Source organism: Clupea harengus, unplaced genomic scaffold, assembly GCF_900700415.2.
Source record: "Clupea harengus unplaced genomic scaffold, Ch_v2.0.2, whole genome shotgun sequence".
Taxonomy (NCBI): Eukaryota; Metazoa; Chordata; class Actinopteri; order Clupeiformes; family Clupeidae; genus Clupea; species Clupea harengus.
Window position 1 is genome coordinate 1,492 of NW_024879748.1, and position 26,009 is coordinate 27,500.

General features: G+C 44.3%; 2 protein-coding genes across 3 annotated transcripts in view; one reads left to right on the forward strand and one right to left on the reverse strand.

Annotated features, from left to right (window-relative positions):
- The first annotated feature begins 520 nt into the window (after positions 1–520).
- LOC122130218 (ankyrin repeat and MYND domain-containing protein 1-like) lies at positions 521–14,121 on the forward strand. 2 transcript variants are annotated; one of them, XM_042704879.1, is made up of 13 exons: positions 521–819; positions 1,348–1,488; positions 2,275–2,394; positions 2,861–2,968; positions 3,807–3,938; positions 4,278–4,391; positions 4,885–5,050; positions 5,983–6,043; positions 6,272–6,304; positions 6,465–6,619; positions 9,291–9,362; positions 11,110–11,211; positions 13,956–14,121. In XM_042704879.1, the coding sequence occupies exons 1-13, from the start codon at positions 712–714 to the stop codon at positions 14,087–14,089; spliced, it is 1,446 nt and encodes a 481-aa protein (XP_042560813.1). In that variant the 5' UTR covers positions 521–711; the 3' UTR covers positions 14,090–14,121. The 2 variants fall into 2 exon arrangements, with proteins under 2 accessions (XP_042560813.1, XP_042560814.1); XM_042704880.1 differs by lacking the exon at positions 11,110–11,211.
- A 4,579-nt stretch (positions 14,122–18,700) lies between these two features.
- The window catches only part of LOC122130219 (glypican-1-like), a 12,741-nt gene continuing 5,432 nt past the window's right edge, over positions 18,701–26,009 (reverse strand). Inside the window, exons 2-9 of the mRNA XM_042704881.1 lie at positions 23,624–23,782; positions 22,776–23,179; positions 22,238–22,403; positions 21,455–21,582; positions 20,466–20,597; positions 20,257–20,381; positions 19,848–20,023; positions 18,701–19,621 (exon numbers count right to left, since the gene is read on the reverse strand). Coding sequence (XP_042560815.1) covers positions 19,425–19,621; positions 19,848–20,023; positions 20,257–20,381; positions 20,466–20,597; positions 21,455–21,582; positions 22,238–22,403; positions 22,776–23,179; positions 23,624–23,782 — 1,487 coding nt within the window. The 3' untranslated portion in view covers positions 18,701–19,424. The remainder of the gene's footprint in view (positions 19,622–19,847; positions 20,024–20,256; positions 20,382–20,465; positions 20,598–21,454; positions 21,583–22,237; positions 22,404–22,775; positions 23,180–23,623; positions 23,783–26,009) is intronic.

Sequence of the window (26,009 nt, forward strand, 5' to 3'; positions counted from 1 at the left end):
GCCATGTTGATGTGTTTAGCAGCAGTGGGCTACAGACAGTACATGTTGTACTGTGTAGGAGGGCCTTTACGGATCCCGGGTACAGCATGCGGGGTGTGTTGCGGCTGTCGCCAGCCAGTCGTCCACTGTTGTTGTATCCTGCAACCCTTGCTATCCTTCTATAACTAAAACTCCCATGCACCATGTCAGCCAACATAACTAAACGTAACTCAACAAAACTAAACATATATGAAATTCCCATACACCATGCCGGGCAGACTCTCCCTCTTGATCTTCTTCTGAGTAAGGGTAATGTCTAGTCCTCCGGTCAGTATGGGAAAGTAAACCCAGACGAGACAAACAGGACCCCAACGCGCAGTCTCTGCTGCTGGGGCTGTTCTCTCTGCTGCTGGGGCTGTTTAGTCTCTGCTGCTGGTGCTGTTTAGTCTCTGCTGCTGGGGCTGTTCTCTCTGCTGCTGGTGCTGTTTAGTCTCTGCTGCTGGGGCTGTTCTCTCTGCTGCTGGGGCTGTTCTCTCTGCTGCTGGGGCTGTTTAGTCTCTGTTTGTTCTGTGTTATAACAGGGGTTTTGCTTTGGTTGACATAACCTTGTTGGACTCGCGTTGCTGCCTTTTGAATGTGGTGTTGCTCTTTGTGGTGGCTGTCGATAGGCACAGGCAGCGCTGGTCCACCATCAGGCTGCTGCTGGCGCGAGGGGCGGATCCCAACGCCTCGATGGTGCCCATGCCCGTCCTCTTCCTCGCCATCAAGGCTGCAGACACACAGGCTGTACAGCTGCTGCTGGAGTCTGGAGCCCGCACAGATATCTGCCTGTCCTCCGAGGTACACACACACACAGGCTGTACAGCTGCTGCTGGAGTCCACACAGACACATCTGCACATAAACACACATAGACACAGAAACAAACAGACCTGCACATACTATTGTATTGTAAATATTTTGTATTTCACACACACACACACACACATTACTGTAAATATTTTGTATTTCACACACACACACTTGACTTTAAATATTGTATTTCACACAGACACATGACTGTAAATATGGGTATTTCACAAATTTTCCATATTTTTTTGAGCCTAGGCTAAAATAGGTTTCCTGTATGGATAAAAACAGCAGCCTACTACTCAGGGCATCAGGATCCTTGATGACCCAACCCAAGGCTTTCTGTTCTATTCTTTTTTTCTATTCTATTCTCATCCTCACCCACTTGCCCTTCTGCTCTCTTTTGTTCTCTGTTGTCTCTCCTTCCCCCTCTTCTCTTCTCCCCCTGTCCTCTCTTCTCCACCCTCTCTCCTCTCTTCTCCTCCCCCTCTCCTCTCTTCTCCTCCTCTTCTCTGTTGCAGCTGAATGGTCTGTATCCGCTGCATGTGGCAGCTGGTCTCCCGGGAGACGAAGGCCCTCGCATCACTGAGCTGCTGCTGCACGCTGTGGCCGACCCTGATGTCCAGGCGCAGGACGCTCACGTGCTCCTCGAGCTAGACAAGGTCAGAGGTCACACACAGGGCCCTCCCTGAATATTACTGTCTAGTCTAGTCTCCCTGCATCACGTCAAGCAGGGGGTAATCTGACTTACATTTGGGAAAGGAGAGAGAAGAGCACCTGCCCTTAGCTGATCCAGATCAACTCTGGACGAGAAGAAGCAGAAGCACTTTCTCTGGGCACGTGGGATCTTATTTTTGGTCCATATCCCCCAGCCCTAATTTGTCTTTGAGTGTGCCAGTCTTTGAGTGTGTCAGTCTTTCGGTGTGCTAGTCTTTGAGTGTGCCAGTCTTTGGGTGTGCTAGTCTTTGAGTGTGCTAGTCTTTGAGTGTGCTAGTCTTTGAGTGTGCCAGTCTTTGGGTGTGCTAGTCTTTGAGTGTGCCAGTGTTTGGGTGTGCTAGTCTTTGAGTGTGCCAGTCTTTGAGTGTGCCAGTCTTTGGGTGTGCTAGTCTTTGAGTGTGCCAGTCTTTGAGTGTGCCAGTCTTTGGGTGTGCTAGTCTTTGAGTGTGCCAGTCTTTGGGTGTGCTAGTCTTTGGGTGTGCTAGTGTTTGGGTGTGCTAGTCTTTGAGTGTGCCAGTCTTTGAGTGTGCCAGTCTTTGGGTGTGCCAGTCTTTGAGGCTGCCTGTGCCTGTCTTGTTCTGTTGTAATTCCCCCCCTCGTGGCCCTTCTAGAGCATGTTATGTTGTAATTGCCTCCTCGTAGCCCATCTAGAGCATGTTATGTTGTAATTGCACCCTCGTGACCCTTTTAGAGCATGTTATGTTGTAATTGCCCACACCTGCCCCCTCTAGAACACGCCCGATCCCCAGGCAGGATTTGGGAACAAATCTGCAAAGGGACCTGGCAGTGCCAGTTTGGACATGGGCAGGACGCCGCTCCTTGTTGTCTGTCAGAGAGACCATGACTACAAGGTCAGAACACACAGCACACATGCACTCCCTCTCTCTTTCTCTCTTTCACACACCGAACACACTCACACCTTCCCACTGTGAGGACATCCCCGTTTAGACTCTTAATGTTTTAGTCCAGCAGTATGGCACATCAGGGTCGTTTCAGTTTTCATATGAGTTTATTTCAGTGGTACAAATCATATCCTCACATCATATCAACTCAACTTCATTATTCCACTCTAGACTAATTGACTGTTATGTGTACGATTTCATTATTCCTCTTCTTCGTCCTCTTACTTGTTTCTCCATAGCATATATTGCAGTTCTTTGAGCTCAAATGTGTGTGTTTTAGAATGGCACAGATGTGGTGTGTGTGTGTGTGTGTGTGTGTGTGTTTTAGAATGGCAGAGATTTGTGTGTTTTAGAATGGCAGGGATGTGTGTGTATTTGTGTTTTAGAATGCTAGAGATGTGTGTGTGTGTTTTAGAATGCCAGAGATGTGGTGTGTGTGCTGCTGTCTCATAAAGCCAGCACCAATCTACTGTGGAGCGGACACTCCCCCCTCTCTCTGGCCATCGCCAGTGGCAACCACCTGGTACGTGACCTTAGCTCACCTATAACAGTTGACCTGGTACGTATCCTTAGCTCACCTCTAACAATCGGCCTGGTATATGACCTTAGCTCACCTTAACAGTCGACTTGGTACGTGACCTGAGCGAACCTCTAACAGTCGACCTGGTACGTGACATTAATATTAGCAATAATAATAATCTCTCAACATGACAATACTATTTGTAAGGTGAAAATTCACTCATGTTATCTCAGGAGTTGTAGATCAATATATTTATTCAGTAACAATTGCAATCAGGCTCACTGGCAGCACAAGGATGAAAGTGACAATTTCACTAACATCGCACAGGGATTATATACTTAAGATCTAATTCTGACGCCATTAATGTTTCTAATGTCATTAAGAATAGCCACGCTCGACTAAAAGACCTTTTGTGTCATCCCAACTGCGCTTTCTGAAATGCAAGGATGTCAGTTTTACACAGGGTCGAACAAGCACAGTTCGATCACCTCTGAGCTCACCCAAACATAAATAGATAGATAGATAGATAGATAGATAGATAGATAGATAGATAGATGGATACTTTATTAATCCCGAGGGAAATTTAGGATATATGCAAACATATGCAAACATATGCAAACTAAGTGGTGTCAGCACCTAATAATCTAAATTACACAGAAACACAGAAAAGCCATGTTCCTGCTTACATAAGCACATGATTCATACAAGGTAATTATTAATACAAGGCACTTGATTAATACATTCTTAAGTCATGAACAAGTTCTGTCACTATTCCTACTAATAATAATAATCTCTCAACATGACGATACTATTCCCACTGATAATAATAATCTGTTGTCAGGCTGTGGATGTGCTGCTGGCGTGGGGTGCGGACCCCAACCTCCCTCTGTCCTGCCGAGTGGGCAGTGCTCTCTGTGCCAATGCCAACATCGCCTACAACAGTGGGACTCAGCCCCGCAACAGAATCTTACTGGTACACAGGCACACATACATACACGCACACACACGCACACACACGCACACATACACACACACACACATACACCTGCACACACACACACATACACCCGCACACACGGGCCAATGCCAACATCATACACACACCACATACCACATTGGAATAATTTTATTTGGATTGACTAGTATATAGCATACACTATACACTAGCTTTACCCTAACCCCAGATGGGCCCTAGCTTTACCATCCATTGCTAACAGCAGTTAGATTATTCAAGAGACTGATTGTTTGTGTGTGTGTGTGTGTGTGTGTGTGTGTGTGTGTGTGTGTGTGTGTGTGTGTTCATTTTACCCAGTTGGAAAAGCTGATGAAAGCAGGTGCCAACATCCTGATGCCCATTCTGGTTGGGGAGGGGCGTAAGTGTGTGATGGGCACAGCTGTGGATTATGCCTACCACTCCTTCACCCAGGTACAGCACACACACACACACACATGCACAGGCAGGCATGCACACACACACACACACACACACACACACACACACACACACACACACATACACACTGTGGATTATACCTACTACTCCTTCTGCCAGGTACAACAGACACACACACACACACACAAAACTGTGGATTATGCCTACTACTCCTTCTGCCAGGTACAACACACACACACAGTCTCACACACACACACACACACAGCTGGAGAACCACCCACAGGGCCATACCTGTACCTCTCACACATCCAGGGGAAGTGTTGGAGTGTGTAAGTAAGGTCTATCTAGGTGTTCAGACTGGTGATGAGTGAGTGTGCGTGTGTGTATGTGTGCGTATGTGTGCGTGTGTATGTGTGTGCGTCTTTGTGTGTGTGTGTGTGTGTGTGCGTGTCTGTGTGTGCCCGTGTGTGTGCGTTCGTGTCTGAGTGTGTGTGTGTGTGTGTGTGTGTGTGTGTGTGTGGATTAGGATTGGCGTATCGCCCATACTCCGTACCATGCACTCAACCCCCGAGAGCGTGAGACCCTGAACGCCCGACGGCAGCTGCTAAGCGCCATGGGAGAACTGCTGAGGAAGGCGGCGAGCAGGAACCAACAGTCAGGTCTGGAGGGAGAACAGAGCCTCGTCAGTAGTGGTGAGTGTTTGTGTGTGTGTGTGTGTGTGTGTGTGTGTGTGTGTGTGTGTGTGAGAGAGAGAGAGAGAGAGAAAGAGTGTGTGTGTTTGTGTGTGAGAGAGAGTGTGTGTGAGAGAGAAACAGTATGTGTGTGTATGTGAGAAGGAGACAGAATATTTGTGTGTGTATGTGATACAGTGTGTGTGCATGAGAGAGAGAGAGACAATGTGTGTTTGTGTGTGTGTGTGTGTGTGTGTGAGAGAGAGAGATAAAGAGTATGTGTGTGTGTGTGCATGTGTGTGTGTGAGAGAGAAAGTGAGTGTGTGTGTGTGTGAGAGAGAGAGGGTGTGTGTGTGTGTGAGTGATAAAGTGTGTATCAGAGAGTTGGTGTGTGAGAGAGGGAAAAAATGTGTGTCTGAGAGTGTGCGTGTGTGTGTGTGAGAGAGAGAGAGACAGAGAGATTGTCTGTCAGAGTGTGTGTATATGAGAGTGAGTGTGTGTGTGTGTGAGAGAGAGAGAGTAAGTGTGTGTGTGTGTGTGTGTGTGTGTGTGTGTGTGTGTGTGTGTGTGTGTGTGTGTGTGTGTGTGTGTGTGTGAGAGAGAGAGAGAGATAAAGTGTATGTATGAGAGTGTGAGTGTGTGTGTGTAAAAGAGAGAAAGAGAGTCTGTGTGTGAGAGAGAGAGATAGATTGTGTCTGTGAGAGAGAGTATGTTTGTGCGTCAGAGTGTTTGTGAGAGAGAGAGAGATAGAGTGTGTGTCTGAGAGTTTTTGTGTGAGAGAAAGTGTGTGTGTCTGGTTGTATTACATTTCATCAGGCTAAAACTAATAGATGTATTGGATCACAAAGTATACAAATCATGTCATCATGCATGAGTGTTTCTTCTCTTTGTGTGTGTGTGTGTGTGTGTGTGTGTGTGTGTGTGTGTGTGTGTGTGTGATGTCTGTCCATCAGAGACAAATATGTACACTGGAGCTAGAGCAGCGGAGGAGAATGCCAGCACAGTGTCTATCAGGTACCACACACACACACACACGCATACACTCACACACACACATACATACACGCACACACACATACATACACGCACACACATACACATACACACACATACACATATAGTATACACACACATAAATATACAAACACACATATACAGTATATATACACACACACATACACAGTTTACACACACACACACACACACACAAAATGGTAAGATTGTTCAATACTTCTTTTTCAGTGAAGATGGTAAAGAAGGGAAGAGGTCAATCAGGTACTATCTGTGTGTGTGTGTGTATGAGAGAGTGTGTGTTTGTATAATAATGTAAATGTGGGTGCATATGTGCTTGTGATGTTTGTGTGTGTGTATATACAGATAGATATAGATATAAGTATAGATTATATATATGTATGAAAGTGTGTGTCCTTCGCAGGAAGCAGGCGTTTAAGTACTGCTACCAGTGCGGCCGCTCCGTGGGTGTGGTGCTGGTGGCCTGCAGTCGCTGCCATGAGGTGCTCTACTGCAGTAAGACCTGCAAGATGAAGGCCTGGAATGACAGACACAAAGAGGAGTGTGTGCGCGTGCAAGGTCTGCGGAAATGAAGCTAACACACACACACACACACACACACGCACACACACAGACTGACATGATCTCAGCAAAGGTTGCGGTCTCACACACCCAACCCCATCCACTGATGAACAGGATCTATTAAAGGCGCGTCTCTCTCCAGCACCAGTGTGTCTGTGTGGAAACATGTCACACAAACTTTAATCTAAATTACCTTAATCTACATTACTTTAATCTACATCACTTTAACCTACATTACTTTAACCTACATTACCTTAATCTACATTACTTTAACCAACATTAACTTAATCTACATTGCTTTACCTACATTAACTTAATCTACATTCCTTTAACCTAAATTACCTTAATCTACATAACTTTAACCTACATTACTTTAATCTACATTAGTTTAACCTACTTGCAGACAGATTCAAAACTACATCCACTAAGATGTGATATATTAAAATGTCCCCTTTGCCCAGTATATATATATATATGTATGGATATGGTGATGAACAATGTTTTGACAGCCATCGGCATTAGTGGGCAACGGTCCCGCTATAAGACAGAGAACATTTGGTTAGTTAACATCACTTTGATAAACAGATAATGAGATCAATTTAAGTAAACAATTAACAGTAGGTATTAGGGTAAGGGTTAGCATCCATGATGCCTGTGGTGAGCAGTGGTGGGGACATGATCTAGGGTTAGCGTCCATGATGCCTATGGTGAGCATAATCTAGGGTTAGCGTCCATGATGCCTATGGTGAGCATAATCTAGGGTTAGCGTCCATGATGCCTATGGTGAGCATAATCTAGGGTTAGCGTCTATGATGCCTATGGTGAGCATAATCTAGGGCTTGGGTTAGCATCCATAATGAGCAGTCATCCACCACTAATCAAACATTCATCCTTTGTCAGGCTAACTAGCAACTGTTTCTTGTCAGGTAGCTTTCCTATTGCTATTGCTGTGATGAGCACTGAACCACGTTATCTCATGTAGAAATGCTAGTCGCCTAACTTCCTCCCAGCCCAGCCATACACAAACACGTGTAGTATGAAATATGCCATGGTCAGGGTGATTTCTCAGGGTGTCCAACATACCTTTGTACACTATATTTCCACTTTTCGTCTGAAACACAAAGGCAGACTGAGAAAACTCCAGATCTTACAGATGGCTGACACAAGAGGGAGCTGTACATATAGATATGAATAGTGGTAGGTGACACATGAATATGTATGAATAGATAGGTGATACATAGGAATGTGTATGAATAGATAGGTGGTAAATATTCATATCTAACAGCCATCTAGTCATACATATTCCTATGTATCACTTTATAGGTATTAGATTAGATTGACCTCAGATTTCCTCAATCCCTGGTCCAAGACACGACCACACATATATTGAGCTGTAGAGTCTCTGAGATGTTAAGGCTGTGGTAAATCACATGCCTCTTGTTCCCTTACTCACTATATTTGTAAAATCAGGATCGTCCACATTATCCTCAATCTAAGACAGCTGCTATTGATTCTCACTAACATCAGTCACCATCACTAAGGCACATGACAACAAGCTTCGTTAGCAGTAAATATCTGTCAAAATCAAAGTGAATATGTGATAAGTGAATTTAATGATAAACCTACTTTAGTCTTCCAAGTTTTCCTTCTTTGTATATGCTTGCACCAACTCATCCTAAAACCCACCCCCTTTTATATGAGCAAGAGGAGAAACCCAACCCAATGTGTGTGTTTGTGTGTCTGTGTGTGTGTGTGTGTGCAAGCATAGGTGTGCTGGACTGTCACACTTATGTGAAAGGGCTATCCCTAGTTCATCTGAACAAAATTAGGGTGTAGAAATTTTTTTAATTTGCATAATTTAATCATATGTCTTTTTTGCTGGCTTCTCGTGTAATTAGGAAAAGTCAAAAATATGAATAACCATATTTTTGTATGTATTTGAAATGTGCCTGGGACCCCAAAGATAACAGGAGGGTTAAAGGAGTGTACATAATACTGGTTCTTGGGCACATGGCACAGTAGTGGTTGCTGGGGCTGTATGCATGAAGCCTCTTACAGCACAAACATGGAGGAAAGTGCATTGCATTGTTTAGAATGATGAAGAACATATTCTTCTTCCTCGTTCTAATTCTCATCACTTGTAAACAACATCTTGACCTTGAGTTGATTTGTTATCAGAATCAGAATCAGAAATTCATTCTTAGAAGAGTCATTCTTGGATGGTTTGTGCAAACCAGCCCCAAAATGTAGCTTTGAGGCACAGCGTGTGGCACTGGCAATCACCCTGGAGACCCAGAGTGCCCCCTAGTGGTGAGCAGAGGTACAAGTACCTGTTGGGTCAGTGTCACACCTGTATGACCGCACACACAGCATACTCCACACTAGCACAGAACCCATCTCACTACACACACACATACACTAGACTGCAGTCTGCAGTTGGTCAGCTAGAGTGGTGTGTCATTTGTATGGTATGTACTGTGTTTGATGTGTTTTTATCAAGAGGCAGATACATATAGCGTGCGTTTGTGTATTGTAGAAGGTGCTATTGGTCATAAGGCAAGTATGTAGTGTGTGTGTGTGAGGTGCTGTATGTAGTGTGTGTGTGTGTGTGTGAGATGTAGTGTGTGAGGTGCTGTTGTCATTTGCCTGTTTCGTCTGCTTCCTTCAGATCAAGACCACAGTGACACCAATGTGATAGAGGAGAGACCCACACAGAGGGAAAGCACAGCCAACAATAAGAGTAAGCTTAAAGTATGTGATGGCCTGTAAGAGTAAGCTTATAGTATGTGATGGCCTGTAATAGTAAGCTTGTAGTAAGTGATGGCCTGTAAGAGGAAGCTTGTAGTAAGCAATGGCCAGTAAGAGTAAGCTTGTAGTAACTGATGGCCTGTAAGAGTAAGCTTGTAGTAAGTGATGGCCTGTAATAGTATGCTTGTAGTATGTGATGGCGATATAATAGCCTATTAGAGTAAGCCTGATGTAAATGGTAGCCTATTAGAGTAAGCCTTCAGTAAGTAATACATTGTTGGATTAGCCTGCAGGCAGGCCCGGGGTGGGTAATCGGGAGAATCGGGAGAGTTCACGGTGGGCCGCTTCACTTCTGGGCCGGTCGAGAAAATCTTATTTTTTGACATTTGGCAAGTTAGACCATCTTCTCTTAAAGTAGGCTACACACGTTCCACATTCTGACACCGCAGCCTCTGCATGGGTTGTACCATTGTGAGGGAGTTCTCCCCTCCCAAATAGAGTTGGTTGGGTCCATAGCCCGTCTTTTCCAAAAAGTTTTCTCAGACTACCGATAGCTGGGCCGGTCCTACCCCAACGATACGCGTCAGAGAGGATGGATGGGAGGAAGAGGGGCTGAAAAAGCCAGGTTGAAAAAAAGAAAGGCATTGGAGGAGGATGCTGCCAAATGTGCCAAGCTTACCGATTTATTTTCAAGAGGACAAACACAAGTGGCAACTGGTAAAGAGAGACATAGGCCTAATGATTAGCAACGTAACTATTAGGCTAACGTTGTAGCGTTGGTTAATATCGTTGTAGCGTTGTCAACCTATTCGCAAGCAAAATATTACCAGAGATGGAGCTTGAAAGCAGGACCTGTTCCTCCTGCAAAAACTGTGCCATTTGTGTCCATTTAATACTCTCACAGTACAACCACAGATGCTTATCATGTCATTGGGTTAGCATATAAGTTTCTGTTGACTTTGTCCAGCACACAGGTTGCATGTGAGAGAAGCTTCTCAACCTTAAAATTTGTGAAGAATAGGCTACGAAGCTCATTGAGTCAGGACAACTTGGAGGCTTTCATGTTAATGTGCACAGAGAAGGAAATCCTCATGTCTATAAGCAACGACACAGTTATAGATAAAGTGGCTGAAACCAGTGCACTGCTTAGGCGGTTACTGATGCAGTAGATGCTGTTGGTGCTATTCGCAATGTAACTGTATACTGTACTGTGAGTTGAACTGTAAACATTAGTTCAATATGCCTCTTTGTTGAAGAGTGGGATACGTTTCAAATGCTTTATTCATTTATTTCTGCTTTTGTTAATTTATCAACCTATCCTTGTGGAATAGTGGAATACTTTTTGTTAACTTCTCAGCTTAAGTGGATTATTATTTAACCTTTACATTATTTGTTGAACCATGGTATTAATAAAGAGAAAACTACAGGATAGTAAGAGCTGAACTGTTGCTTCATTTATCCAATTTCCACTACCATGGAAAAAGTGGGCCGGTCTTGGGCCTGAAATTCCCGGGCTGAAAAGTGGCTCCACTCCGGCCCTGCCTGCAGGTGTAAGCCTGAAGTACGTTATAACCTGTAGGACTAAGCTTGTGGTAAGTTATAGCCTAGTGTAAGTGTCAGCCTAGCATAGGTGATAGCTTTTAGGACCAAGGACGTGGTTTGTTGGTCTAGTTTATAGAAGTGGTTAGAGGGGGGTAAGAGCACAGGGCAGACTGCAGTAACGCTGATGTCATTTGCAGGGGCTTCAGTGAAGAGTCCAGAGCAGCCCTCCCTAATCACAAAGATGAAGGCACACATGAAGCAAAAAATGATCACAGAGAAGCTAAAGGAACGACGCAAGGGTAGGGAGACAGGAGGATGCTGAGGATGCTGAACACACAGACACACACACACACAGACACACACACACACACACACACACACACTACACACACACACACAGACACACACAGACACACACACTTCATTTGCTGTCTCACACACCACAGTACATATCCACACATCCATTAGCCTATTTCTGCCTTGACTCTCTATATGTATCTCTTTCTCTCTCTCTGTCTCACACATGAATGTTACATTTTCAAAGGGGAGCTGCCATTGGAGGTTTGGATGGCTGGGGGTTACCTTAAGTTGGGTGGGTCTGGGGGGGTTACCTTAAGTCTGGGTGTAGGGTCTGGGGGGGGGGGTTACCTTAAGTCTGGGTGTAGGGTCTGGATCTGTAGCTTGTAGAATTGCTGGCTTGTCCTGACCTGTAAGACCTTTGCTCATGTTATTGCTGGTGATTGTGATGAGTATAGGGTGCAGTGTCTAGCAGATGGACAGACACAGCCCAGATTAGGAGCACTCCCACCAAAAAAAAGGTGGGGTTAGGGTTAGAGGTGTCATGTCATGATCTGCTTTGTGTTGGCTGCTCAGGTTCTTTGGTTGTTGTGCTGCTTAGTTATCCAGACGTGGGCTACAGACCCTGGATGTTGCTATTGGTCCCAGGTGTGCCTCTCCCTAGGTGATACACGGTTTAATGATACACTGTTTAATGTTTTTTGACCTCTATTCAAATTCAAATGCATTTTGCAATTGCCCATTTATTTACATTTAAATTTTGATATATAAATAGTGTGGTAACATGTACATTTAAAAGACTGTCAGAGTTATTCTGTCTCTAACATTTCCGAAACAGTATGTGCATTTCTCAAAATAGTTTGTACAGACAGCACCACACAACTGGCCACCTGCAAGAACCGTGTAACCGCTGCCCTGCACATCCTCTCTGGCTTGGTGGCCTATGAGGTTTTGCACTCATTTTTCTACTAATCCTGAATTAGTTTGAATGAATCCTTTAATCAAACACATATAAACAATCATGGTTTGAATGCTCAGTATTTTGCAAACACTTTAAAAATGCCAATGTATACCATACCAAAAACACAATGTCACTGAAACTGATTAAGCATATGGTTGACACATAATGATGGGTTAAATCATAACTTACACACAGAATAGATACCTAGATGTTCTGTAGACTAAACAGGATAAACAGCACAATCGATTTCAAAATGTGCAAAACAATGAGAAATTGATGATTACATTAAATGTCCACAAGTGACTAGATGACGTGGAGGTTAAACATACAGTTTTGAGAATTTGAATTCTGTTCTGAGAAACGTACCAAAGCAACTTAAGAAGAACTGTAAAAACAAGTATTGACCATTACGTTTGAATAAAAATAATGCAAATTGAATTGCCAATTCCAAAATGCATTATCATATTGCATGACCAATTTGTATGCTGAATTGCCAGTTGCAAAATGAATTTTAATTAGAATGAAAAAGTCCAACAACCATGATGAAATATTGTGACATTATTACATTTCTAAAGACTTTATTCTGTTTTCATTAAGAGTTAAGATACGTAAAAAAAAAAAAAAGCTGCCAGTGAGCTGGTCTACAATATGTTCGAAATATGGAAACTTGTGATGCCCCATTTAATTGCACTTCATGGTTTGTAAGCTAGCTACAATGATTAACAAATTTAGCTGACTACCAGTAGCAAGTTAGCAGTTGTAAAAATGTTCTTGCATGGCATTGCATTGCATTGCAATTTGTTAGAAAGTGTAGCTATTCAGCTATTCATTAGGTAGCTCGATGGTTGGCTATGTATTTAAGCTAAAATAAAAAACTGTGCACATACAGTATGTAACATTTTTTTCTGCAATGTGTGAGTGAAGGCAGCGTAAGGGGCCTGGGGTGTCATCAACATGTCCACATACTTGCTTTGAATTCTCCAGAAAATGACCTGCTCTATTCACACATGGGCTCAATCAGACATTACCTGTACTTTGTACTAGGCAGCTGGCAAGGTAGTTTGTGTAACATCCGGGCCAACTGATTTTGGACATTAGTATTTTCACAAGCAGTCCCTCTTGGTAATGTCTGGAAAAGTTCAGGACTTCAGTGCATGTCTGAAAACAGCTAAGTTAAAGAGAGAGAGAGAGAGAGAGATGGAGGGAGGGGGAGAGGGAGAGAGAGGCCCATTCACACTTTACCTGTGAGTTTGCACTGCACCTCATTCTTTTTGAAGGAGTTCCAGTTCCACTCAGAGCCTTTTGACGGCTGTAGTAGTATTTGGCTTGTCCTGTTTAATAGGCTAGTACCTAATCTCACAGCTCCACACACATTTGTGGTAGTTAAGTCCAGTCTCTAGCAGTAGTGTTCATTCTTCTTCTATTGGCATTTGGCAAACAGCTTTTAGGTGCATTACAGCCACCTTCTGGTGGTAGTAGCACATTACTACCAGGCGCCCAATGAGGGAAAAATGCATTCCCGTGTATAGGCCACACCGGTATTAACCACAGGGCTGCGAACATTTTACAAAACCGCTGTAATGGGAGTGCTGTGGGTATGGGAATGCTGTAGGTATGGGAGGGCTGTGGGTTTTGGAATGTTGTGGTAATGGGAATGCTGTGGTAATGGGAATGCTGTAGGTACGGGAATGCTGTGGTAATGAGGGCTGTGATTATGGGGATGTTGTAGTAATGAATGGGCTGTGATTATGGGAATGCTAAGTGGGCATGTGTTCTTCTCCACAGTCCTCACTCAGAAGTGGACTGAGAAACGACATGCCTCAGGGGACCAGTCCAAGAGCCGAAGATCCAAGGACCAGCCCAAACATCCCCCACAGACACAGCTGTATGACCCCAAACAGAACTACAGCTACATTTAATTATGTCCTTAATAAAGTTATTTTTATCATCACATGACCCTGAGATAAAGAGTAAAACATAACACAGTAATGTTCCTTTCACACAGTGTATGTTAGCCAGGTATTTGTGTGCATTCTGTGTCATGAGAAGCTCTGAACCAGCAGCCTCTTGCATGGGAACTGGATGTGCTAACGGGAAGTCTAGCTTTGATGTGGACATTCCTATCTCCCAAGGCAGGGATGAGGTAACAGATGTGGTGAGGCAGGGAGGCCTGAGTCAGTCAGCCATGGCCACTGAAGCTCTGGAACATAACTGGATGTCCGTTCAGGCAGCACATGATCTTATCATCGGCAAACAGTGAAGTTGGCACAGACATGGTCACACAGGGTCTACTGACTTGCTCTGCTAATAACTTGCTAATAGTTGTCTCTGGTAGGTTTAGGGTTTTACCCCTCTGGTAGGCCAACATCTCCTGGTAATGATATTCATGCTGCTGCCCCAAGGCAGCCCACTGCTCCCAATGCCCCCTAGCCGCCCCAAGGCAGTCCACTGCTCCCAATGCCCCCTAGCCGCCCCAAGGCAGTCCACTGCTCCCAATGCCCCCTAGCTGCCCCAAGGCAGTCCACTGCTCCCAATGCCCCCTAGCTGCCCCAAGGCAGTCCACTGCTCCCAATGCCCCCTAGCTGCCCCCAGTACCCCTCAGTGCTGGGGTCTTTTGCCCCTGATGTCCCCAAAGTTGACATGTGGCCAGAAGCTGGACATATCGTCACCCTACTTAGAGAAAGACAGTGGCAAAGAGACAATTTCCTAAATGCTAAATGCATTATGTGTGTTTAAGAACAGTGTGTGTTTAAGCACAGGATGCATGATTGCACATTCTGTTTGTTTGCAAAGCACAGTAGAATTGTAAACATATTCAGCTTGTTTGCTGAGCTTTGGTAGGCCTGGGGAAGCTGGACGGTGAGAGCAGGATTGGTTTGGAGGCAGGTGTGTGTGTGTGTGTGTGTGGATGGTGAGAGCAGGATTGGTTTAGAGGCAGGTGTGTGTGTGTGGCAGGCTTGGCCAGTCTTCAGTTACTTCCTGAAACCAAATTAACAGCTGCTGGAGGAAGAATGACACACACACACACACACACACACACACACAGGGCAACCACCTAGCTGGAGGAAGAATGACACAGACAGCCTTTTTTTTAAACCGTCCCCAAATTTCATATTGACAAACACGTAGACAGACAACAAACATATTTGCAACTTATACAGTTGTTCTGACAGAAGATGAACATTCAGATTGCGACACTGTTTACTTCCTGCAGTGGCCTTGTGTTTCTCCGTCGAATAATAGTCCTGGTTACTAGTAAAAAAGTAGTCTGTCTTCATCCCTGGGGTGTTTCTTGCACTTGGATTTGAGTATGTGTTCACTGCCAGCACTAGTAACCCCTAGCAGATTTGAGTATGTGTTCACATTACACACACATCACTAGCAAATCTCTGCACACACACACATTCCAGCTTTATGTCATGTCTGGTGTGTTCTGTGGACATCAGCAGCCCAGGGTGTGGAAAGGAGTGAATCATGGAATGTGTCATAATGTGTGTGTGTGTGTGTCAGGGTATGTGTAGACGTATGTGTGTGTATCAGGGTATGTGGTGATGTGTGTGTGTGTCATGGTATGTGGAGACACGTGTGTGTGTGTCAGGGTATGTGGAGTAGTGTGTGTGTCCATGGAAGTTCTACAGCAACCTTCCTCCTAGCCTGTTAGGGCTGTGTGCTGCCTGTCTAACCCTACCCTACCTATCTTACCAGTCTAACCCTACTCTACCTGTCTAACCCTACCCAATGTGTCTCACCCTAACCTACCTGTCTAACTACCCTACCTGGCCTGGCACCTCAGTGAGTGGGGAACACTGGATCAACCTTTAGCATTGTAATACATAAAACTCCAGAACTCTGCTTAGATGTTCACAATACACAGGCATAAATTAAATTGTATTTATATAGTGTGTGTGTTTTATTTTTATATATGTGTGTTTGTGAGAGAGAGTCTGTGTGTGAGTGTGTCTGTGAGAGAGTGAGTGTGTGTGTGTGTGTGTGAACAGATGTGCCTTTTCCAGTCTGGAGCTTCTCTATCTTCCTCATCAGTGTCAGTGATCATGTATCAGTACCTGTCTCATGTCAGTGGTCGCGTGACAGTACCTGTCTCATGTCAGTGGTCGCGTGACAGTACCTGCCTCGTGTCAGTGATCGTGTATCAGTACCTGCCTCATGTCAGTGATGGATTCAAATGTGTCAGTACCTGCCTGATGTCAGTGATGGATTCAAATGTGTCAGTACCTGCCTAATGCCATGTAGGTGAACACATACACACAAGTCTGATATAGCGCTCACACAGCGCACCTACATATCTGTCAAACATGGTGAATTTTGGAGTAAATAGGAATGGGAATGATTATGGCTTACTACGCTTCTCATCCAATCCAAACACCTCCTGAAGTTGGGGCCTACAGATGGATTGAGGATTGAAAATGTGTCTGTGTGTGTGTGGCAAACTCAATCTTGTGTGTATGTGTGGGGCAGGGCTCTACAGTGCGAGTATTTCACTCGCATTTGCGCCTAAAAATAGGTATGTGCGAACTTGAAAAACAATTTACGAGCACAGTGCGCGAGTGACGGGCTGTTGTCAATACACGGAACAACGGCGCGAAGAAGTGAAGCACCATAGATTTCATATGGAAACAAGTGACGGGGTCACGACTGCACGATGTGAACATAGCATGATGACACGCTTAACTTCATGCAAATGAGAGCGACGATTCGCAACCAATGGGCCAGAGCCATATAAAAAGAGGGTTACTACGATCTCTCCGACATGTGATCACTTGGTATAAGTAGCTCGCAAAAAACCCACTGCTGGCAACCTGTTTGAATGGTCTTTCACGGGACAGACAGCAGCACCACCTCGATTTACTGACATTTTCGGTATATTAACACATAATATCAATTGGTTACTGGTGTGTTGTATTCTGTTTATGTCTGATACTTTATTAACATTACATTAACTTATAACACTAGGCAGCAATATTGTGAAGCAGAGCTAGAAATGGCTTTGCTAGCTCCCATACTGTAGCTCACACCAGCAACTGCTCAATTTAGAAAAAAGAAAGAGAAAGGAGTTTGGTAACTTAGCTAGTAACTGTCAATGATAACTAGTTATTAGAATGTATTAGCCAACGTTAAGTTAACTTCAAAGGGGCAGTCGAGTGTATAGGTTGTGTCAGCTTGGATAGCTAGCTAGTAATTTTCGATTTAAGCCTTCCGTTAGCCTTGGCGAACTTTTAGCTAGCTAACTTTAGCTAACTATGAGGTAGCATATCCTAGCTAAGTTATGCTAGCTAGTAAACTCATTGCAGAATAGACTATAGGGCAGGCCACGCATGACATTAATCAAGAAAAAATAAATTAATATGTGATTGGTTTAAATATCCTTGTCTATTTGGGCAGTTGTTATTATCATTGGCACCACTTTCAACTGTCAAAACTATCCGTCTAGCTAAATCTGTTGGTTATCAAATTGCACAGCAATTCAAATGGAGGATATGTGGTTGATTTAACTCTAAGGCCAGGTAGGCATAGTAGTTGTAATGTGCTATCACATCATTTGAAAATCTAGACTTGATATTCTCTTATATTTGAATGATAATTCTGTTAATTAAGTATTGCCTTAAAATGATTATTTACATTGAATTAATTGGAATTCAGCTGTAGGCATATACTAAGAGATCTGTCTCTTAGAGACTAATTGCATCCACAATTTAAGTACTGCAAGCTTGACTATTATGCACTTGTAGACACAACACAGGGGGTCCCTGGGCCTGGGAAGGAAAGGAGTTTAATGTGGCTATAATATAGACTTTTAAATGTGACTAAAACTAGATTAAAATGTAATCAGTTTTCGTTGACGAAAACTAAGAAGGATAAAAATGACTAAATGTGACTAAAACTAGTATGCATTTTCATCTTAAGACTAAATCTAAAATAGCTGCCAAAATTAACACTGAGATAGGGGACCCCTTAATCTACAATTCATTGTTGCTAGCTCTAATCAGATGTACTAACTAGGCTAATAAGAGAAGACTAACTTTGTATGCCAACAAACACCAATAACTAGAACTAATTTGACAGACTATAAACCAACGGACTACTGGTTATGGTACACATGCTCTCTAGCTAGCTACAGTAAAAGTGTTGCTTACATTAGATACTAGACCTACAGTCTAACTCTAACTGCATTTAGAATCTAACAAACTATATCTTACAATAAACTTTAGGTAAAGCTGGCTATATAAAATACTACTAATAACAATTGATAAGAGGTCCACTAAAGTGTTGAAATATGAACAAATGCAGTAATTTGATCAATTTACCAGCTAACTTGCTTCGGAAACACTGAACATGAATGGGGTTGAACGTTGGAAAATACAATGTTTGGAACTATAGGTCGCAAATGACATGCTTTACTTCCGCATTAAAAAAAATCGCTGTGCTCCTAAATTTCTTTGTGTGCTCCTAAATTTTTTCATTTAGGAGCACATGTACTCCTTGGGGAAAACCTTAGCGTAGAGCCCTGTGGGGGTGTATATATGGTGCCATTAATTAACATTAAAAAGGTACAATCCAATAACAGAGGTAAGATCTCACTAAACATTACATTACTATAAAGTAGAAAACAATCCACACTCTATCAGTCACTGTAAGAGATGTCAATCCATCACGCTCTCCATCACTGTAAGAGATGTCGCTCCATCACTGTAAGAGATGTCAATCCATCACGCTCTCGGTCACTGTAAGACATGTCGCTCCATCACTGTAAGAGATGTCGCTCCATCACTGTAAGAGATGTCAATCCATCACTGTAAGATATGTCAATCCAATCACGCTCTCAGACACTGTAACCGATGTCACTCCATCACTGTAGAGATGTCGCTCCATCACTGTAAGAGATGTCAATCCATCACTGTAAGATATGTCAATCCAATCACGCTCTCAGACACTGTAGAGATGTCGCTCCATCACTGTAAGACATGTCGCTCTATCACTGTAAGAGATGTCAATCCATCACTGTAAGATATGTCAATCCAATCACGCTCTCAGACACTGTAAGAGATGTCACTCCATCACTCTCCGTCAGACTCCCTCATTCTTGGAGTCTCAGTTTTGGCAATGTCACACCCCAGACTCCACCTCTTCTTCTGCTCACATGGAAACGTAAAAAAAAAAAAAAAAACTCTGCCACGTAAAAAAAACCTCTCCGTCATGGAAACTAAAAGAGTCCTGCTGTATCCAGTGACCTGCCTATTACCGCCTGAGCAGCACACTGGCCAATGAGAGCAAAAGAAGGATGTGACAGGGGAGGCCCTGATTGGCTGTTCCTCTCACTCTCTTGTTCTCAGTGGGGTAGTATTTGGGCCGCTCCCCCTTGGAGATCGAAACACGAGAGTGAATACAAGACTGCTCCAGGCACAGGCCACTTCCTGATCCGCTGATGTCATCACCTGGCAAAAAGGCAACAGAAGCAGTTTACGGTTTTCAAATCACAGGAACACACACACACATACACCAAAACACACACAGACATACACACATATACATATATATATATACACACAAGCACACCAATCCTACACAGACATATACACACACACATAAACCAAAAAAAACACAGATATATACACACAAGCACGCACACACGCCAAACAACATCCACACACTGGCCCTTACTGTTGTCCTGAAAGTCCACATCCTGTCCACTAAGAGCGGTGAGCAGGCGGCTGCTGGTGATCTTCAGCTGCATGATCTGCTGGCGGATGCTCATGTCTGGCTTGGTGATGTCCACGTCCACCTCAGGGTTGTTGATCTGGCTGGCCAGGCCGTCCCCCATCACATCCGGCTGGTACCTGAGGATTGCCCACAGCATAACATGTTTGCAGTGCACCAATCAGCTGCAGCCCTTAGACCACGCCCCTACTAGAACACCAATCAGCTACAGCCCTGAGACCACCGCCCCTCCTTCAGTGGTGTGGGAATGTGTGTGGCAGTGTTTTGTGTGTGTGTGTGTGTGTGTGTGTGTAAGAGAGAGTGTGTGTGAGAGTGTTTGTGTGTTTAAGAGAGTCTAAACCTGAGTCTGTACCTGGCCTTAGTCATGCCATTCCAGCACCTGTCCCTGCTGCTGGAGGCCTTGCTCTTGCACAGGGCCACAGGGAGCTGAAGCCAGAACTGCTGCATCTCCTTCAGCTTACTGGAGACATCCGACACCTACACACACACACACACATTAGAAACACACTCACAAACACACACACAGATGTTGAAATTAGAAACACACGCACACACACACACCTGCACCTCCAGTTGGACAGCATCAGTAGAGCTGGATCTGTAATGCAGGACTGTGATGCTCCTCCTCTTCCTCTCTTCAGTGCCTGAACTCTCAGTAGGCTCTTCTGTTGGGGACCCGCATGCCTGCCAGACCTGAACACACACACACACACACACACACACACACACACACACACACACACACACACACACTCATTCATTCAAGTAATGGTGTGTAAATCTGAAATAATGTCCAAGCTTGTTGGCATGGTGTGTGTGTGTGTGTGTGTGTGTGTTGAATGACATCAGACCTCTTGTGTGTCATGACAGCCAGCCATGTGAGTGTGTATAAGTCTGTGTGTGTTTTAATATGACGAAAAACAGAGAGTAGGATAAGGTTCCCTAGCCTGCAGCTGAAGATGAAACTTTAGCTAACTTACAACAAATGTTCATGACTTTTCAAGGACCCTTAATGAAAATTCTATGACCTTTCACAACATAGGTTTTGGCTCAAACTGGTCATTCTTGTGAGCACTGGCACCTTACATTTAGCACTGGTTGGTACCACAAGGGGGAGCTCCAGAGTCTTTTCCCTGACCAAATTAGCCTATTAGAATTGAAAAAGGTTGTCGTTTAATTTTCATTTAATAATTAAGCCCAACTTGTGAAGTACCTTTATGTTGTGAAAGGTCATGGAACTTTCATTAAGGGTCCTTGAAAAGGCATGGACATTTTTTTAAATATTGTCAATGAAAATGTGTGGGAACCCTGTATAAAATTTGGATACATACATATATAATATATGTATAAAATAAACATTATTACATTTGGATATATTATACAAAATATGTATAAAATAAACATTCTTCATGACATGATTCATGTACCGTACTTGTTATCTAATCTGATATTTGATCAGGCCCTGCATGTGTGTGTGTGAGAGAGTATGAGTGAGTGTTATGATGGTGTCAGACCCTGTGTGTGTGTGTGTGTGTGTGTGTGAGAGACACCTTGCTTCTGAAGGTAGCCATGTTCTCCTGGAGGCTGAGCAGGGCTTCGGAGATCCGCACTGGAATTGAGAAGAGAACCGCATCCAGACCTGGAACCCCGAAACTAGCAGCCACCTGAAGCAAGGCATCTGAGAGGTGAGAGACAAGAGAAAACCAAGGAGAGTATTTATGGACATGAAAGTAGGTTAAAATATTATGTGTGGAATACTTGTACATATTCTCTAAAATGTTTCTCAATGTTCATTATAATTAATAGATAACTATAGTTATACGTTTCTTGTGTTCCTTCTATAAAACACCCATGACTTTGGCTGCATCCGGTGCGTCGTAGGAAGCTTGCACTGACAATGGATCCGCCGCATTCACCTCGTATTGTTTTGTTTATTATTATTTGGATTGTTTTTATTTTTGTTTGTAGGCTTCTATTGTTGTTGAGATGTGAGGAAGGTTTTGCCCAAATATCAGCTGCACATTAACGTTGTTACCCAGGTTGATCAGACTCTTGATCATCGTTATTCTCAACTACGTTATAAACCCCTTCCCTGCCCTGCCTTTGGTAAGGCGGATCTGCACCTCAATTCTTCTCCCTGCCTACAGACAACGTCTAATACTGTTCAACAATGGAGTGGGGAATCCATTGCCACTCTCCAGGACTGCTTTGAAACCACAGACTGGCAGAACCCTATATGTCAAATTTATATATTTGGTGTAAATGGTTAACGGTTTGTTGCTCACTGTCTGCGTATGTGTTTGCGTATGTGTGTGCGCGTATGTGTAACTCACCAATCAGGATCTCCCACTCTGGCTGCAGGTCGGCCTGGTTGGCGAGGCAGCCCTTTATGACGTTGCTGCAGTAGTCTGTACACGGCTTCAGATCTCCCAGCCCACGGCACTGCCCGCAATACACCAGCTTCATGATGGCTCGATTACACTCAGAGCTAAGGGGAACCTACAGCACACACACATCCACACACACACACAAAAAGACATGATGGCACGATTCTTTCACTTCCCTGTGTTATCGCCAACAGTTCCAAAGAGTGCGGGTGTGTGTTAGTGTGCTGCAGCTAGAGAACTGGAGTTTGCTCCTGCCGCCATGTTGCGTGTTTCACACACACACAACCACACACGCACACTCACACATGGAAGCATGAATACATACACCCACATATACACAGAAATACACACACACATATGAACACAAAGAGTAAATACACATACACTCACACATATAAATGCATACCCCACTATACACACACAAAGATCAGCCCCACAAGAAATATACTTGCAAAACCAAGGAAGACCATTGGACGAGTGTCACCTGTGAGACCTTGCGGACGACCTCTCCTGCGCTGGTCAGGGCCTGTGTGAAAGCTCGAGCAGTGATGAAGGTCCGGACCAGCGGCGCCTTCAGGTCCCTGGGAGCTTCTCCAAACAGTTTCATCAGCTCCGCCTGCTTCACACCGCACTCCAAGAAGTCATCGCTTACTGATGTGGTTGCCATGGTGATGTTGGGAGTGGCCTTGATCTGGCGCTCCAGCAGCTGAGTCCAGAGGTCGTCCAGCGCCTCTTCAAGGCTCAGAGAGGAACCACGGTAGAACCGCCGCAAGTCTGCATACAGCTCACGGAACAGGCCAGCGTTCCGCTCATAGAGCCCGCCCAGAGCCTCAGGAAACTCTGCCTCCAACCACCGCTCTGAACCATCCAGCAACTCCAGGAAGTACGCTGAAACGTACATAGTGCATCATTAGACAATGAAGTGTTGTGTGTGTGTGTGTGTGTGCGTCTCACTGTCAAAGCCGCGGTACTGTGCATTGAGTGTAGCCTGGATGGATCTCCCCGCTTCTGTGGTAAGTGTGATAATTGTGTGTGTGTGTGTGTGTGTGTGTGTGTGTGTGTGTGTCTCACTGTCAAAGCTGCAGTACTGTGCGTTGAGTGTAGCCTGGATGGATCTCCCTGCTTCTCTGGTGAACGTGTGTGTGAGTGTGAGTGTGAGTGTGAGTGTGAGTGTGAGTGTGAGTGTGTGTGTGTGTGTCTCACTGTCAAAGCTGCGGTACTGTGCATTGAGTGTAGCCTGGATGGATCTCCCCGCTTCTCTGGTAAGTGTGATAATTGTGTGTGTGTGTGTGTGGGCGCGTGTGTGTGTGTGTGTGTGTGTGTGTGTCTCACTGTCAAAGCTGCGGTACTGGGCGTTGAGTGTAGCCTGGATGGATCTCCCTGCCTCTCTGATAAGCCCCTCCAGCTCTCTGCGGCTCAGACCCAGCAGCGTCTCCTCCATGGCACTGGTGCAGCATGTGTAGCCCTGTGGACACACATGGAGGTGCTCCCCTACACACACAGACACACAGACACAGACACACACACACACAGACACACACACATTAACTCATCTTTATTGGTATTCAGATATTAATAAAAAGGACAAAAGTACCAAAAAATCTTTTACCAAAAAAAGTCCAGATATACTGGAATTCATCAAAGTCAACATGTCTTAACTCTGTGGTAAAATGGCGTTTGCCTCATTTAAAAGGAGCTATATGCAAGTCTGGGTAGCTGTTGGCTGGCAAGCTAAATGATTTCATGCTTTGCACACGAAGTAGATGGATTTATTACTATACGTGACCACCCCTACCTCCTCTTGCAGTAGTAAACTAAACGTTTGGTCAAGATGGTGAAGGCTAAAGGCTACATGTAGCATGAAAACATTATACCATTAGTAATACCATAGACACCATTAGTTATACCATAGACACCATCAGTTATACCATAGACACCATTGATTTGTATTTTATTTGATTGATATTTATACAGGGTTAGGACCAATGCTAGCTGGTTAGCATGCTGACTTGATATCTGGGCAACACAAGCATTTTTTGCCTCACGTCAAAGTATGATTATTTCTGTTTAAACTACATTTTGTACATACAGCTTCTTACATGTAATTATTTACCTAACGTCACTAATTTGAAGAAGAACTGTACATCAACATAAACCAGTGTTGAACTAAAACTAAAGTTTTTACCCCTGTTCCACCTTTCAGTCCATTATGCAGGCAATGACTGGCTCATAATGCAGGACGCTCAACAGACTGTCAACAGACAACCTACTTGCAGGCTGGATCACAAACCCAGAACCCAGAGAGGCTGAAGTGTGTGTGTGTCTGAGTGTGTGTGTGTGTTTGTGTCTGGATGTATGTGGATGTGAGTGTGTGTTTTTCAAGCTTTAAGTGGTGTGTCTACAGGCTCCTGCTGTCGGTGTACATTAGGAGACCGTGACCCAGAATGCTGGGAGGTTTTTCTAAGAGACTGGGTTGGCTGCAGGGTTAGTGATGGGAAATGGACAGAGGCATCCTTACACAAACACAGATACACAGACACACACAGATACACGCAAGCAAACACAGACACACACAGACGGGCAGCATGGTTTGTAAATCATGACTTGTGAGTGCTGTATTATTAACACAATAGGTCACCCCCCCCCCCACACACACACACATAATAACCTCCCTCCACTCCCACCCGGAGCACACCACCCCTCTGAAAATCAAATCACAATGACAGCTGACCTCAATCTTTTTTGGGGGGTGTGCACGGAGGCTCACTGGCCTAAATGATTCAGATGTAGTACTGCCACTTAGATAGCAAGCTAAATCTCTTCACTCTCTCTCACACACACACACACACACACACACACACACACACACACACACACACACACACACACACACACACACACACACACACACACACACACACACACACACACACACACACACACTGAGGCTACATCCACACAAATATGTTTTAGTTTTAGGATGCATCGCTACATGTAGGCCTGGCCTCCATACTACTAGGAGTTTGAGCCCCTAACCCTAGACTAAGGCCCCTAACCTTAACCCTATTCTAAGGCCCCTAACCCTAGACTAAGACCCCTAACCTTAACCCTATTCTAAGGCCCCTAACCTTAACCCTATTCTAAGGCCCCTAACCCTTAACTAAGGTCCCTAACCCTAAACCCCATGTTTGCTTCCTGGCTTGGTCTCATCCATCCACACGTGACCCTTTTCCAGGTTTTTCTGTTTTCAAGCGTGTAAGTATGGACAGAGATTATTTCTGATACGGAGTCTGGATGGTATCTTTCATTTAAAAATGAAAATGTATTAGTGTGGACATAGCCTGAGCATGTGTGTGTTTGTGGTGAGGACTCTAAAAGATGGTAACTCTCTTGGGATTACAAACAGATTAGTGGTGTTTTAAAAACATCCTAATCCCACGGTAAATAAACCACACCCCCCACAAAGACCACCCACACACCCCACACCCCCTACAGAGCCTACACACACACACACACACACACACACACACACACACACACCCCACAGAACCCATACACACACACACACCACACAGAGCCCATACACACACACACCACAACCCACAAACACACCCAGTGACTTGTTTTTTTCGTCCCCTCTGTCATGATGTCCATACAATGAATACTGCACTAGCTTCCTCTAACAGCTAGCAGAAGGGTCTAATTGTTGTTGTGTGAG